The sequence below is a fragment of the Nannospalax galili genome, unplaced genomic scaffold (assembly GCF_000622305.1).
Source record: "Nannospalax galili isolate Female #2095 unplaced genomic scaffold, S.galili_v1.0 scaffold39, whole genome shotgun sequence".
Classification (NCBI taxonomy): Eukaryota; Metazoa; Chordata; class Mammalia; order Rodentia; family Spalacidae; genus Nannospalax; species Nannospalax galili.
Genome location: NW_008346683.1, coordinates 5523596 through 5541130, shown reverse-complemented (window position 1 = coordinate 5541130; position 17535 = coordinate 5523596). Strand labels below are relative to the sequence as shown.

The 17535-nt window shown below is 45.6% G+C and overlaps 1 protein-coding gene across 1 annotated transcript in view; it reads right to left on the bottom strand.

Annotated features, from left to right (window-relative positions):
- Nucleotides 1–17535, bottom strand: part of Nuak1 (NUAK family kinase 1) — an 80289-nt gene that overhangs the window by 31466 nt on the left and 31288 nt on the right. Inside the window, exon 2 of the mRNA XM_008843128.3 lies at nt 8726–8846. Within this exon, the coding sequence (XP_008841350.1) occupies nt 8726–8846 (121 nt within the window). The remainder of the gene's footprint in view (nt 1–8725; nt 8847–17535) is intronic.

Here is a 17535-nt window from a genome sequence, read left to right as displayed (position 1 = left end):
CAGAAAAGACGGTGGCAGATTCCCTAGAACTGGACTTACAGAAGGTTGTAAGCTACCATGTGGGTGCTGGGAACTAAACCTGGGTCATCTACAAGAGCAGCCGGTGCTTTAACCAATGAATCATCTTGCCAGTCCCTATTTCTTACTTTCAATTATGTGAATGCATGTGTGTCTATGTAAGAGTATGTGCATATGAGTGCAGATGCCTGTAGAGGCATCAGATCCCCTAGAGCTGGAGGTACAGGCATTGTGAATGGCTCAACACAAGTGCTGGGGACTGAACTCAGGTTCTCTACAATAATAGTAAGTGCTCTTAACCGCCAAGCCATCTCTCCAGCCCCAAGCTCAGTTCTATCAACCAAGATCCCTGCTTTAGTCCCCAGTAGCACTCCTTTATTTTATTTTTATTTTATGTATATGAGTGATTTGCCTTCATGCATATAAATGCACCATATGTTTAATACCCACAGAGGCCAGAAGAGGGTGTCAAATCCCCTGGAACTTGAGTTACAGATGGTTGTCAGCCACCCTATGACTACTGGGAACCGAACCCAGGTCCTCTGCAAGAGTAACCAGTGCTCTTAAGTGCCGAACCATCTCTCCAGGCCCAGTGCCACTCCTCTAAAGTACAGCCATCAATGGCAAAACCCTTGTGAGGTTAATGCCCCAGGTGACAACCTACCGCACAAGCCCACTGTCAGAATTCATGGAGGTGAGAGGAGTACAAATTCCCCAAACCAAAATTAAAAAAAAAAAAAAAAAAAAGACTCTGCAGGTCAGAAGTTACAGGTCATTCAATTCCTTTGCAATAGTCAAATCCAAGGCTATTCAGGGTTTGATAAGCCTGCCTACATGCATGCTGTTGATGGCCTACATAAATGATAGGGCTCACCCCAGTTCATTTCAAAAGGACCTGTATTAAACACAATATAATTTCTTTTTTCCTCCCTTTAAAAAATTAGTACCAGTATCATTATTTAAGGCACTGGGAAACACTGAATTCCAGGAAACCCAGGAGGGTGAGGCAGGACAGCCAGGAAGTAGCATTCGTTTTTTCGTTTGTTTTATTTCTAATCTCCAGCCTCTAGAAAAATGACTTGGGTGTAATCAAATGAAAACAATGAAAATAATACACTTGAAGGTCAAACAGCTAACTTAATAGGAAACTCATTAAAAACATGGCTGCACAGACTCCCAGTTGAAGAGCTCACTCAGGATTAAAACTAAGGAAAACTCTATGGGACTCATTTCTGAACAGGAAAAGTCCTTCATTTGAGTTCAATCTGCAAAGGATTTCATGGGGAGCTTGTGAAGCTGGCAGAATAGGTGTGTTAAATCAATACTTAGCAATTACTGTGGATTCAAAACAGTAAATATAAACATAACACACCACTTTGCTGAGTTCAAAACACTGCTTCATGGAGCTCTGGGTCCCTAAGAAGGGCAGCATCCAAATGGTTTATGAAGTCAACCCAAACCCCAAGATGCCACTCGCTCACTGCTCCTTAGTGACTGTGCCAAACACACGTCTGACTCACTGATGATCAGACAAGACAGGTTTCCAGACAAGGCTCATGGTCCAAGCAAGGCTTGGTCGTAAGAGTCTACATTTCTCAGCCTGGCCAATTAAATCAGAAGCTTCAGGGCAGAGGGCCGGACATCAGTATCACTTACAAATACCTCAAGAGTGTCCAACGTGCGCTAGTGTGCACAATCACGGATCTGGGTGATGCGACCTCAGCCTTCTCTGTTACCACCTCCTCATAGATGTTATTGTCCAGCCAGAATGTACATCTCACTGATCCCTAGGTACCGTAGCAAGAATGCTCGGACTGAAGAGATGCCTCAGCAGGTAAAGTTTTTGTGGTACAAGCATGGTGACTGGAGTTCAAATCCTCCAAAACCCATGTAAAAGCCAGGAAGGCATGGGGTCCACCTTTAATCCCAGCATGCAAGAGGCAGAGATGGGGATCCCTCAAAGCAAGCAGGCTAGAGAAACCAATCAAATCATGGAGTTCTAGGTTCAACTGAGAGACTCTGCCTCAATATGTAAGGTAGAGAGCAACTGACATCCAGTGTCAAACTGGGGCCTCCACACACATGCGCACATACCATATATACAACAAAATGAACATAAATGGTATTGATTACTCCCTTAAGCAGATCCCAACACATGCTTAGTGATTTAGTCTTTAGCTTACGCACTCCTACAACTTTATCTATAGAATAGCTAGACACTCATTGTAAAAGTGAGGAAACCGAGCTTCTCAGAGCTTAGTCAAATGTGTAACACTGATCAGTTACATACTTGCCCTTCTAGGACAGTACCTAGAACACAAGAGCTCTAGAAAAAAAAATTTTTTTTGGTCTTTTTGAGACAGAGTCCCCTGGAAGCCAGGATTCCCCTCACCTAAGACAAAAGGTGCCTCTCCCAATAAAGAGATATAATCACACATGGCCAGGAAGAGATTGCCACTATACATGAGGGCACATACATGATGGCCCCGGGCTGAATCTCCCACACTACCCCCCCTTTATGCTTTCAAATGTCAGACTATCACCAGATGGGTTGCTGGAATTCCCAAAGTGCTGTGCAGTAAAGGTGCTGGTCTCCAGTGGGTTCACAGATCAGGTCTCCTAGGCTTTCAAAGGGGAAGTGGGGGTTAGACAACCCGCCTTTGATGTCTGAACTCAGTCCTGAAATCAGAACCTCAGGCAAAATCTGTTTTTATCCCTTCCATCCTCAGCAACCAAGTTGAAAGCATCCACATGACTTCCTTCTTCAGCTGGTTTCCCATACTGTCAATTACCTCCCTGCTGAGAAAAGGGAATTCCTTTGACTGGAAACCCAGAGTCCACCTCTGAGACGCTGCTCCAAGATTTCTTTCTTTGCTCCTGATGGGTTACTCCAGCATCGCACACTAGGAAGCACGTCTCTCCTCTTATTGACTGAGCAGTAGAAGTCAGTGATGGTTTGTGTTTACCCAGAGTTGACAAATTTGAGGGTAAATCATCCTCACGGGAGGGTCAATAGGACAGCTCACCCCAGGGTCTGCTTGCAGAAAAAGATGTTTGAGAGGAATTATGTTTGGGGGCTGGTGAACAGCAAAGCAGTTTCAGTGAGTTTGCCACTTCATGGGTCTGAGGGTCTTGTGAATGACACACGTTTGCACTGGGTTCTGCAGTTTAGGAAACAACTGACCTGGGAGCTTACTGGGAGTGGACTGCAAGTTTCTTCCCAAGATGTAGAGTAGGCAGAAATTGTCTTAAATACCCACACTGAGATTTACTGCTGTCAGACATAGAAGACAGCCTCTGTGAGGACAGTTTTCTCCCTCTGTATCTCGGTCTAGAGCAATAGTGTCCCTTGGTAAGGGTCCCTGCAGAGCACCAAAGTCCCTGTACTGGGATCACTAGCTTTGCAGCGTTATTGGCTGGGTCTAACAGGCCAATCCTTTACTAACTAAGTGGTGCAACTTTAGAAAAGGAACTTGGTCTCAAGTCAAATCTTCCATATAAGAGGACATTGATAGTTCATGCTTCATAGGTATAAGTAGTAGATGAAATAATACATGCACAGGACACACACCCAGCCCTAGCTGTTATTGTATCATTTTATATACATAAACATGATATAACATAATACAAACAGATGATATTTTAGGGCTTGGGAGTGTCTCAAAAGCACAGGGAAAGGGGGCTGGAAAGATGGCTTAGCGGTTAAGAGCATTAGCTGCTCTTGCAGAGGACCTGGGTTCAGTTCCCAGCACCCACATGGTGGCTAACAACCATCTGTAACTCCAGTTCCAGGGAATTCAATGCCCCCTTCTGGTCTCTGTGGTGCACTTACACATAAGGCCGGCAAAACAGTCATACACATAAAATGAAAATCAATCAAAAAAAAAACTTTTTTAAAAAGCACCAGGACCTGAGTTTAGAGCCCATATAGACCTGAGTTAGAACCCATATAAAAAGTGAGGCAGGATGGCATGCCTGTAATCCCAGCAATGGTGAGATGCTAGGCAGAGAGAGGCAGATCCCTGGGGCTCTGACCAGCTAGCCTACTTGGTGATGGTCGAAGCCTCAAACAAAAGGTAGAAGGCACCTGAGGAACAACACCCAAGGTTGTCCTCTGACCTCCACATGCACATGCACCCACACATGTGCACATACACACACAACACACACACAAAATATAATGCACCCCCACACATACACACACAAAATTATATATAAATTATTTGAAAGTATAAATAAAAAATACTGTTTCCTCCTCAAAACCCTCAAATAGCTACCCACTCCTGGTGTGGAACCCACAGTCTCCTTTAGTCATGTAGTCTAGACTTGGCTCTTTCCCCTACCACCCTACTCACCCCTCCTCAGTCTCACCAGTCCAAGGTCACTTCTGCCAACATAAGCTCTTCCCTCTTCTGAGCATCTGCATACACTGTTACCTTTGCCTGGAAGGCCCAGCTCTCCCAAGAGTTTAGACCCTGCTTTATCCAGGACTTAACCAAGGATCAATTGCTCAAAATTCACTTGGCTCAAAAGTCAGTCAGAAAGGCCTTCACTGAGGGATGTGTTCGCCTCATCTATTTCCTGTCTCTCCTCTTCTTGAATGTCAACTCTAAGAAAGATCTAAGTTTGCTTGTTTATCCTTGTATTTCCAGTATCTAAGAGGGCCCCAAACACAGCGGGTATCTGATTATACCAATTATTTTAACGAAAGAATGTCTTTTTCCTCTGGGACTAAACTGTTATAACCATTAGTACAAAACTAGATGGTGCCTTTCCCACATGAGAACCCAAAGTTACTAATCATGCAGGGTTAGGCAGAGTATTGCTTTATCATGCTCCAACCAGTGGGTGCTGTGTGTGTGTGTGTGTGTGTGTGTGTGTATGTGTGTGTGTGCGCGCGTGCGCGCGCATGTAGGGTTAATTATAAAGATTCTTATTGAAGAAAAAGTTGTAAAGTGCTTTAATAGCTTCTATTCACTTGGCTGATGTCCAAATGACCACTTAGGTGCTTCTACATTGATCTCCCACTAAGCAAAAGAATGCAGTTCTGCACTCTGCGCAGGCTCCTGATTGGCCTATCATCCCTTAGCTTCTAGAGAAGGCTCCTTCCTACTCTCTGAGTGGCAGGAGATCCATACGCACACACTGGCAGACATGTGAGTCCCCACCCACTGGCACTGCCCTTCCTCTGCCACGCCCAGGCCTGCATGGGCAGCGAGGTCAGGAAAGGAAAGGTCAGGCAGAGTAGCAATAGGAGCCAGCAGGGCAAGGCACAAGGTCAGAGAGTGGGGTGGAGACACTGCAGAGGGAAAAAAACACATGGAGTCAGGAGGCCTGGTGTTAGGGCCACCAGCTAGATGTGTGGAGGCCTGGGTGTTAGGGCCACCAGCTAGATGTGTGCCTGGCTGAACTGTGTGCCATGCTCAAAACTCAAGTCGAAGCACTGATGTACCCAAGTACCTCACAATACCACTCTATCTAAGAGTGTCCTCACAGAGGTAATTAAGTTTAAATGAGATCGTTAGCATGGACCCTAATCTGGACACAGACTCAGGGAAGATGACTTGAAGGTGCAGTGATAGATGACCTTCTATAAGCCCAAGGGAGAACTCCAGAACTGAGAGAAAATTTCTTGTTTTTGAAGCCCCTAGTTAGGTACTATGTTATGACAGTCCTAGCACACTACCATACCCAGCAAGTCATTAGCCTTCCATAGGCTCAGTCTCCATAACTGTAAAATGGGAACATCTGACCTGCTCACCTCACAGGTTTGCTGTGGGAATCCAAGGAAGGAGACTTATGTAAGCTTCAAGGGACTCCACAGAAGACATTAGGATTTTCACTCCATTCACAGAGCAAGATGCTGGGATGCTAGGCAGGAAGGCAGATAAAGTCACAGGACCAGGGAATGTGGGGTCACAGTCACAAGTGTGAGGGCTGGAACAGAGACCCAGCAAGCTTCTTCTCCTAAACCCCAGTGAAGGGAGGGAAGCTGCCCTCCTCCACAGTTACTCAGTGGATGTGGGAAAAACAGAGCTTGTGTGGGAGATGGGAAGGGGGCAGAACTGAGAGCAAAGTGCTCTAAGAAATGAAAAGGAAAGAAGACTGCGGTTAAGTGCCTGGGAGTTTTATTTGTATGGTATTTGCAGGTCCAAAACACTTGAAGACAATGGGTGTTCTTTAACCCATTTACTGGCAGGAATCCCCGAGAGTCAATGAAAGGAATGTGATCTGTTGAATGGGGGGAATCAACCTGTATATATGGCACTGAAACATTATTATACCAACATTGTCCAAAAGAACTTTGTACAATGAAGAGAATGTTCCAGATCTACACTGTCTAGTTTGGTAGCCCCTAGCCTCATGTGGTTACTCATTAAATGTGATAACTATAGAGTCCCATAATAGTTATCTTTTGTTTGAGTTACTATGTATGTTATATGTGCTGATTAGTTTTTGTCAGGTTGACACAAACTAGAGATACTGGGAAGAGGGAACCTCAACTGAGGAATTTTCTCCATCAGACTGGCCTGTGGCCAGGTCTGTGAGGCATTTTCTTGATTGCTCACTGATACCAGATAGTCCAGCCCACTGTGGGCTGTGCCGTCCCTGGGCAGGCGGGCCTGAACTATATAAGAAAAGTAGTTGAGCAAGCCAGTGAGCAGCACCCCTCCATGGTCTCTGCTTCAGTTCCTACCTCTGGGTTCTTGCCCTGAGTCCCTGCACTGACATCCCTCAATGATGCAATAAACCCTTTCCTCCCCAAGTTGCTTTTGGTAAGAGTGTTTTATCACAGTAACAGAAAGCAAACGAGAACATTATGCCATTTAACACTATCAACAGCCCTTGTGGACAAACAGTGACACAGGCAAAGAATTATGTAGGGACTAGGGGTATAGCTCAGTGAGACCTGATGTGTGAGACCGTGAGTTTGATTTTTAAAAAGTGTTCTATAGACATGCAAACAACACATCCTGGGACAACAGAGGATTGGTGTTAGAAATTTTGGTGCAGGGGCTGGAGAGATGGCTCACAGGTTTGACTCCCAGCACCCACATGGCAGCTAACAACCATCAGTAACTCCATTTCCAAGGGATCTGACACCCTCTTCTGGCCTCCACAGGCATTGTAAGCACAGGTGCACTTACATACTTGCAGGCAAAACATTCATACACATACAATAAAAATAAATTTTTAAAAAGTAAGACGGGAATAAAAGACATCAACAAGTTATTTCTAGGTAAGAGGCAATGAAGTAGGAGGAGGAAAAAAAGACCAGGAAAACTGATAAAAGAAGCTAAAAATTGAGGGTCACCATCTTATTTCCTTTGCCTGGTAACTTCTTATGGGCCATAAATGAAAAAGAAGTTCCTTATTTTTAAAGTTCACTTTTCTTATTTAACCACATATTTTAAAAAAATCTAGGGAAACCTTTTGATTTCATAAGCATAAAACCGGGAATTTTTCATAAGAAAGTAATCTGAAATTAATGTGAAAATGAAAGTCCATAAAGCCCTGTTTGTGATAAACAAATTTATAGAAAACTGCAATATCTGGCAAAAGAAATTAGACTCAATAAATTATGGTATGTCCCTAAATGAAATAGGATAAAGTCTTGTAAAATGTCTTCATGGGAAGTATTTATTGATTGACACAGAAAGAGATATATGGTATAAAATAAAATAAAAGCAAGAAAAGAGCAACCCAAACAGTATAACTTCAAATTAAAAAAAAAAAAAATATGGGGCTCAGTCGTTAAGAGCACTGGCTGCTCTTGCAGAAGACCCAGGTTCAGTTCAACTCCCAGCACCCACATGGTGGCTAATAACCATCCATAACTCCAGTTCCAGGGGATCTTCTGCCCTTTTCTGTCCTCCTCGGGTACCACACAACATGGGTGCACTTACATACATGCAGACAAAACACTCATACACATAAAAATAAAATTTTAAAAAAATGTATAGAGAAATAGATTTTAGAAAACTGAGAGTCCGCTAAGAGTTGCCTGAAATTATTTTTTAACTTTAGCGTTTGGATCGCAATCACTGCTATAATAAACACACACTGCTTATGTAATTACTTTACAGGATATTAAAAAAAATTACTGGCTGTAGGAGGTTTCCACTTTCTATTTCTTCCCATGGAGGACCAGAGTTGAACTGAAGCATAGGTTTTTATAAGCTCTCCCCACCCTCTACTTTATAAACACCAGCTACAACGTGGACTCCATTTGAAAAACCCCAGTAGCACCAGCCTTCTTTCTCTGTGCTTCCCAGACTTGTTTAGACTTCATTTCCACCTTCCCCTCCTTCATCCCAGCAAGGAGATCAGCTTGTGGGGAATGACATTCACAATGTACCCACTGTTACTGGTCACACAGCAAGCTGCCACCTTTTTTTTTTTTTTTTAAGAAACCTGGCTGTCTCACAGTGTGATTTTCAATAAGGCGAGTTACTTAGCAACAGCCAAGGAACTGGGAAGAAGGAAGAAGGCGCCTGCCAGACATGTTTTATGACCAAAATGAGCTGCCCTGCATGTGTCTGGTTGCATTCAAGGTAAGCAAAGAAGAGTTAACACCTGGTTATTTTTGTATCATGAAGCAAAATATTTGGCTTCTGCCCAGAAGGGCCATTACCTCAAAGTCTTGGCAGACCCCATGGTATGCAAAATGGTGATGAACACAGAAGTGGAAAACAAAATCACTGACCTTCATAAATACTGATGATATGAGGATGGCTGAGGGATGACATGATCTCAATCTCTCGTCTGATGTGAACCATGTCTTGTTCATCCTTAATTTTGTCCTTACGAATGGATTTTATAGCAACCTATAAAGTCAGGAAATGAAATGTTACTCAGAACCAAACAGATGCAAATCAGTCATCGGGGAAGTTTAGAAAATAAATACAGATGTTACTCATTGGCAGAATTGACAATCACCAAAACAAAACTCTGAAATACCCCGTCATGTCTCATTTATAGCAAGAAGAAGAAAAGTCTGTCTCCGGCAACAGAACATCGGGTTGTAACAGCCAAGGGGGTGGGATTCTCCACTTGCTTCCTCCCACCCCCATTAAGCAGGGCTGCTTAACTAGGCCTGATTCATTTAGTCTAGAAATCTTTATCCTTTGGGGGGGAAAAAAACATAAGCTGGTCTTCAGGGAATTGATGATTACAGTAAGATGAAATCAGTATCAGCAAACTCATTGTACAGCTGCTGCAGTGATGACTCAAAAAAAAAAAAATCACTGTTTGGCCAATACCAAAGCCAGCTTAGCCTCAAGCTTTAGGTTGGAGACTCCAGTTCTTAGAGATCAAATCCTTCCTGCATCATCCTCCCTTCCAAAGCACCTACAATCACAAATAGTATGACAGACAGGCTCTTCTAGAAACAAATCAGGATAAAGCAAAGAGTGACAGCCCTGCCCAGCTCCAGTCAATTCCAAAAGCTCCCTGTCAATGTCACTTGTGAACACAAATTGTAGAGAATGGCTAGGATCAGCAGAGTAACCACTCAAAAGAAAACACATAAATTAAAAGGCACTAGACAGAAACACGTTAATCTAATAACAAAAAATACATCTACCAGTGGATTCATTTTTGTTCATAAACAAGTTGGCAGATAATCTGGAGGAGAGCAAAAACAGGAAGCCCACTAACCAATCAGCTGTCAGTTCAGAAAGTCTGCTTGGTTCCCTCCCAAATGTGTCCCCTCCTGGTCTTCCTTCTCTGACATACCTGTTCCTGGGTGAGAGGCAGCTAACCCCTCTCTCTGGATGACAGACATGGTGTTATCTGCAGAACAGCAAGGCTCTGTTAGCAGCAACCTCCAGCTTGACTATCACAGGGTGGACCAAGGCCAGCCACTCAAGGAACGGATTCACATCTGGAGCACCTGCAACTTCTGCCTGCCCCACTCCCCACCACCAACTATAAACAGAAGCATTCCTTAAATACAGCACATCCACCTGAGACTCATCAAGAACTGGGAAGCAGCTGCTACTGGTTTTGCTATTTGCTGGCCTCCTAGAAAGTCAGTTAAGACTGCCAAGCATATGAACTGTATTGCTCCTTGCACTCAGTCCCTTTCCTAAGTGTGACTGCTTCGGACTTATGCCTTGACTACAACCTACCTACCTTCCTGCGTATCCAATCCCCTGTTTCATCGCTAGTCCTTTACCCCATGCTTGGCACATGGTACATCTGAGCAAACATACAGCACAGTCAGAGAGAGAAAAGGAGAGAAAAGAGGAAAGGAAGGGAGCCTTCCTGCCTAAACGCCCCATGTCACTACAGTGCCAGGCTCAGAGCTACCCCAGGCCCTCAAGATAGCCCCATTCAGTATGCAGCAAGAAAACCCTCCTCTGCTTGGAAAACTAGGACTGGAAGGCTGTATTTTGTCTGAGTGAGGCACACATCCTGGGAGCTTATTCCTAGGCAGCAGGCGGTGAACACACACAGGCCCTGGAGAATGTGGGTGGCCCCTGGACCAACTTCTTCATTCCTCCATAAACTAAAGATGGGCCAAGGGCAGGAACCACCCCTCTGATTATGCAGCAAGCTGAACTTGGCCTCAAGGAGGCCCTATTGTCAATCTATAATGGGAATACAGTTCTTCACCATCCAGGGTTAGTGAGGGTGGGGACATTCTAACGGGTAAAAAATGGGCCCACTGTCCATCCCTGCCCCCTACAAGAGTCCAGCGACAGGCCGTGGTCTCATGGTGTCCCTGCTAGAGCAATGCTTCCAGACAAGCATGACAAGCCAAGTGCCCACATTCTAATCAAACTCCACTCAGAGCTGCAGAAAACTCAAAGGGCTCCACAAATGTTACTGACCAGGGTGACTGTCTTTCCACAAAAACTTCCCCAGGCCTGCAAATGAATGAAAATGCTTGAGACCCATTCTGCCCCCGGTTTCAAAGAAGTGGTGGGAAGTCAGGAGGAGACAAAAGCTAGAAACCACTTAGAGCAGTGCAACTGCCAAGGCTAGAGGGCAGATGCTCATTTCTACTGTGGAGAAGACCCACCCCAGGTCAGGCAGCTAGTTGATGGCAAGCCAAGGATACAATAAGAATAATCGTGAAAGCATTCATTAAGCACCCAATACACAGGACAGAGGCTGTGCGGCAGCTTTGCATGCCACGGATCTTGGCATCCTTGACACGTAAGCATCTGCTTGTGCTATCCTCCAGCTGACCCATCGCCTCCCTCACTCTATACCTTTCCCACTTTATCTTCTTCTGAGCATCTGGTTGATACCAACTGACATAACTTTCTGTACTTGTTTGCTACATATGAGGCCTGTTTGTTCTATAGGACCCAGACAGCTAAAAAGAGGAACTTTTAAAAGAGTTGTTGAGAAAGGAGACCCATAACCACAGCCCCTAAATCAGTGTCTGCCTCATGAAGCTGAAGGACAAACTGAGCCAGAAGACAGAAATTATGGGGTAACAGGAACATGGCTAAGAACTCTGGCTAAAAACCATTCTCTAGCTGTGTGACCTTGAGCAGGCTACATAACCTCTCCATACCCAGTTTCCTCTTTCGGTAGTAGGAGGCTAACGGTACTTGCCTCATGGACCCTATAAGCACTACAAGACCAGGTGCTTAAGAACATTCCTGGGCCAAGTAACTTCTTGGTACCTGTCAGCCACTTTTACTTGGAGTAAGTGTCCCATAAATAGACCTTTCCTTTCTTCCTCAAAGCAAACTCAAATTCCTCCTGGTTCCTCAAGACAGCAAGTGGAGGTCTTAGGCAAAATGCTAAACTCGAAATAGCTGAAGCCACCATTGTTAAAGTGGTTGGTACCTACATCTAAGATCAGGCAATTCGGAGAACAACCTGAACTCGAAGACCAACCCCAGGAGCACCCCCACCCCAAGCTCCCTCTTACTACTGCCCATTGACTAAACAGTGAAATACAATGTCACTGCTCATGATCCACCTGTCTTGATGACTTCTGACTGTTCATGCTTTTATTTATTTTTTTGTTTTTTGTTTTTTTTGAGACAGGGTCTCCCTGTAGCCCTAACTGGCCTGGAACTCACTGTGTAGACCAGGCTGGCCTCGAACTCACAGAGATCCGCCTGCCTCTGCCTCCCGAGTGCTGGGATTAAAGGCATGCACCACCATGCCCGGCTTTGTTCATGCTTTAAAAAAAAAAAAAATGTTTGAGCAGGCTTTACAAGCAGGAGACACAATTATTATCTGACCCTCAAGGCAAGAAGTAGTGGAAACACAGGCAACGATTACTCCCCTACCCCCCGCCAAATGATAGAACTCCTCTCGTGGTGTGGCCACCGAAGAACCACAAAGGTATGTGTGGCACTGCAGAGGAAAGCACCTCACCAGTCTCTCAACTTTTCCATCTGCAAAAGATAGTGGAGGGAAGGAGATTGCTCGGGAAATGTCTGAAGTCATACATCCCCCCCGCCCCGGTTCACTTCTTCCCAGCACAAGGCAGATGGTGCCAAGCCAGGAGTAGGGAGCTCAGGTGTGAGCACCCAGCACAGTACAGCTGGGTTCATAAATGTATAGTGTAGACAGGACCATGCGCCTTATAAAACAGTCTGCTTTTAAATAAGGCCACCCTATAGTTTAATGTTGAAGCCTTACACAGGAGCAGCAGCCTTGGTCATGGCCCAGTGAATTCTGTCCTGTGCTGCCCGCTATGTAAGAGGCACACCTGACCCAGCCAATTCCCATCTTTTGTTAAGTATAATAGGCTCAGTCACCTCTTTGGAGTTTGCAGACTTTCCTTTATTGAATAAACCACCTCAAAGCACCTGCTCTGCAGCCTTGGGCACCCTCTCCCAAGGTAGCTGTGGAATGCAGTCACCCAGGCAAGGCAAGGGTGGGGGAGTGGAAAGGCAGAGAGCATACTCAGGCCTTTTCCTGGATGGGTGACCTCAGCAATCCCTGACCTAATGGGTCTCAGTTTCCTCATCTGTAAATGGGGTTAAAGAGCTTGCACACAGTGTTCGCTGAACAGCAGTGACTACAGGCCTAGATGAGGGATACAGCAATGCAGGCTCCTGGGCCATGCTAAGGAGTCATATATCACAGCAAGTCATAACATGGGCTGCTCTCCTCATGCCCTCTCCCACACATATTCACCTACATCCTTATATAGTGGCTGACACAGGTTAAAATTGAAATCCATTTCCAGAGGGACCATGGATGGATGCCAGTGTATAGTAGTATCCCTGTTCTGGAGCATGAAGGAGACTCTAGGCAGTCTGTATGGACACAAATGAGGCTCTAACCAAGACAATCACTGCCTACTTCCATTCCCAAGTTCCCAATGGGAATGGATGCTCATTCACTGCCCTATGCGACCTGCTGGGAATATTCTAAAACAGCACCTCTCAAGCAAGAGATGCCGGGGCATCTTGTTAAAGTCTAGATTCTGAATCTAGAGCTCTAGGGTAGGGCCTGGGATTCTGCATTTGCAGCAAGCTCACCAACGGAGCTGGTGACATTGGTCCACCCTTTCAGGAGCCAGGTCTTCCTGTTTGTCTTCGGCCCTGACATATGGACATTTTCAATGCCTGACAGTATTTTATTTTCTTTTTTTGGGATACCGGAGGTTAGACCAAGGACCTCATGCATATGCACAATGGCTCCACCTTTGAGCTGCATCCCCAGCCCTTTTTTATTTATAATTTTTTGGGGAAAAAAAAGGGAGGTCTCAGTAAGTTGTCCAGGCTGGCCTGGAACTAACTCTCCATTCCTCAAGTAGGTTTTGAATTTGTGATTCATCTGCCTCAGTTTCCCAAATGTCTAGGATTATGGGCATCTGCCACCAAGCCAGCCTCTTGACAGTATTCCTAATGAGCAATAACTGACATTTAGTGTGTTAACCATGAGCGCACAGACCTTACTTCATTTAGTCCTAACTACGACCTCATTCTACAGATAAGACTGGTGAGGCACAGAGAAAATAAATGTCTCAAGTCAGACGAACTGCTTAAAATCTGGAGCTAGAACTTGAGGCCAAGCATGGAGCCTGAAGGCTGTGGACTCCTGAGGGTGTGGACACAGATGGGATGAACAGTGGCATGGCAGGTGAAGGTGTCAAGAATCCTAAAGCCTCCAAAGGGCAGAGAGCTGGGCTCCTTGGATCGGCTGGTGACATTTTATGGGCAGTGAGTAAGGTCCCTGAAGGAAGGAGGCTTGGGGGAGTGAGCCTCAGGGAGGAGGCCAGAATGCAGCATGAATATCATTTAATAAGAACAAGAACACATCTAATCCCAGCAACTCTGCTGGCAACCTCACTGCCATTCATAAGGTGTGATCTCACACCTGCTACATTCCACATGCCATCAAAGGAGCTGCAGGGCACTGAGTCAGTATGTGGGGCCCCATCATCTTTTCTTACCAAGTGGTCCAGGGTCTGCAGTGGGGGAGCAGGTAGCCCCAAAGCAAAGCTGCTGTCCAGGACTCTCACCCCGGCACTCTACAGACTTCAAGGCAAGTCCTCCCTTCCTATGTGCCACACACGGTCAAGGTTCCCCAGATCACCAGAAGGCCTTTACTCAAAGCCTCTGCCTAGATCACGGCAATAATGCCACCCAGAAGCCGATGTTGCAACCCAAACCTTAATCAATTCAGTGACCCTCGGCTCTGTGTGGAGAAGTAAAGCTGCCAAGACTCTACACAGGGCCCAAGCCAGTTCCGCCCCAGGGCCTGTGGCTCTTCAGCCTGCCTCTCTGGCCTGTTCATTCATGTTTTCTTCAGACAAGGAGTGGGCAGAAGCCAAGAATTGTATGTGTGTGCCCTAAGGCAGCCCACCAGTACGAGAAGTTCTGCAAACTACAATCCTCAGTAACTTCTCAACCCTTTATTTCCTAAAACTCTCATTAGACACTTGATGATCCCTTAGATGATTTCAGTTTTTCTCCTGCCATGAAAAATGTGTTCTAGCTCCAGAATTTAGACACAAAAGTTTATGTCTGCTTTGCCAGGCCAAGCTCAGAGCAATGCTTGGGATGTCTTTTACTACTCAAAGAGTCATTCCTTACTCTCCGTGCCCACCCCATCCCACCCTCACCTTCAGGGACTGTGTCAAGAATGTCCATATTGCAGTAGTGATGTTGTAAGAACTAATGGCTAAGAAATCTCAGGGCAGATTTATACTCCCGGTATGGTGTCAGGCATTGTAAACACATGATAGTGACCATGGCTGACTGAGCAAGAACCAAAAGTAGGCTGAAAAGAAAACCAGTGGAAAGTTAATGCTGAGTGACCATGTCAAGAGTGAGCAATGAGGGCAAGCAAGTTGTCTGAACCAGTGATCCGTCAAGGGGTGATCAGTGGATCACCTGCATCAGATATCCCGGCTGAATGAGAAGAAAGCAAGCAACATAAAGATTCGGAGAGCAGAGATGGGGATGAAAGAGACCTGGCATCAGAGTTTTTACATGTCTGGTGAGTCTACTCCCAAGGTTTGAGAACTGTCCTCTTAAACCACAGTCGCTGTGACCTTACTGGCTCTGATTCTGTAACTTTAGTATGAATGACGCAGTCACGTTACACACTAGATGACTGACAAAACTAATAAGCTGCCCCTGTAGACAGAGGGCAATTAAAAGTGAGCTGCTTCCAGCAGAAGCCCAGTGATCCAGATAATCTACCCCTGGCGAGTGGAAAGTTTGCTCCCAGCAAATATTTCCTTGATCCTGTCCCAGGGGCCTGTAGATGACATTAAGGCCACAGAAGCCAATGCGGATGGGTGACTTCAGTGGTCTGCACAGGGCCTGGGGCACGAAAACCCCCCTGGCAAAAACAGAGATGCTAACTCAGGCACTGTTAGCCACAGGACTCAAAAGTGTAAGGCTGGGAACTGGACCTAGGATCGCCAAACTGCATCTTATTTTTAGCCTTGCATGTTTCTGGAAGCCAAACACACCACCAGAGCACAATTCTGAAATGCAATAGATTTATTTTAATGTATGTGGGTGGTGTGCATACGTATGTGCATGCATGTTCACATATGTGGGGCACGTGTGTGTGGGTGGTACCTATGCGTGTACATGTACCTGCATATGGAGGCCAGGGGTTGATGTCAGGTGTTTCATCAATCACTACCTTAATTTTATTTATTTATTTATTTTTATTTTATGTGTATGTTTCCTGCATGTATGCAAGTATACCATATGCATGCAATACCCATGGAGGCCAGAAGAGAGCGTTAGATATCCTGGTGGCGTTATGGACGGTTGTTAACTGCCATGTGAGTGCTGGAAATCAAACCAGGTCCTTTGCAAGAGCAGATAGTGCTCTTAACCACTGGGCCATCCCTCCAGTCCCCACTCTCCATCTTATATATTGAAATAGGATCTCTCACTTGAACCCAGAGTTTGCTGAATTCGCTAGTCCAGTTAGCCAGTATGCTCTGTCAACCCCCTGTCTCTCTGCCTTCCGTGTATTGGGATTTCAAGTCAGCCACCACACCCACCTGGCCTTTTATGTGGGTTTTGGGGAGCCAAACTCAGTACCTTGTGCTTGCACAGTGACCCATGTTCCCAGACCCTGAAGTACAACTGCTTTTCTCCCAGGTCACAACAGTCCTGAGAAGAGAGAAGGGGTGAAGCAGAGGCTAAGTGACCTGGAAGCCAGACGGCCTCCACCCCTAACCTTTGATCCCCCGATGCTGCTGCTTATAGCAGGGCTTCCAGTAAGCCAAGGCTGGACTACTTATATTTATGGACCTCCGAACCCAGGAAAGCCCTGGCAGGAACTGCTGAGAACCCAGCACCAGCACTTGGTCCAGTAACTTGTGGAAGAGGCCCCCGGGTAATCAAGTCACAGGCTCCTCTTCCCCACCAGAAAATGAGGAAGAGTTCAGGCCCAACCTCAGGAAGCCAACATGGAAATCATATCAGACTGCGTATGATAGGATGGAGGCAGGAGAAAGCAAAGATGACCATGTCAGCATCAGTAGACACAGAGCTGTAAGAATCTTAGAAGGTCCCATACCTACCGTCCCACTGGATAGATGAGGACACTAAGTCCCAGGGCGGTTAAAGAACAGACCCAGGCTCACAAACTTAACAGTAATACCTGAATTGCAGAAGTCCTTCCCTCCAAAAGGGACTGAGCAAGGGGTCCTGGCCAAATACTATGCCACAGCAAGACTAAGAAGCTGGCACACAAAGGTTTATTAACATTTCTACAGGAGTCGGGTTCCTTCAGCAACGTTTCCCCAGAACTGCCACATTATTAATAAACCAAGAAGGTGAATGACAGCTCCTCCTAAGCACACTGGCAAAATATGCTTGCTTCACAGCGTGGCACACGATTTTACCTCCCTATAATGCCAGGATGCTGTCCTCACACAGTCAAGGGGGCAATACTGTGTTCATTCCCAGTCAGTGCAAATCTTGGTCCAGTCACTGAAGCCCGATTTGATGTCACACATGAATAAGCATACGGGGGGGGGGGGGGGGTCCCCAAAAATTCTTAATTTCCTCAAAAAATTTTTTTTAAATTGTAAACATCGGTGTGTTTGTG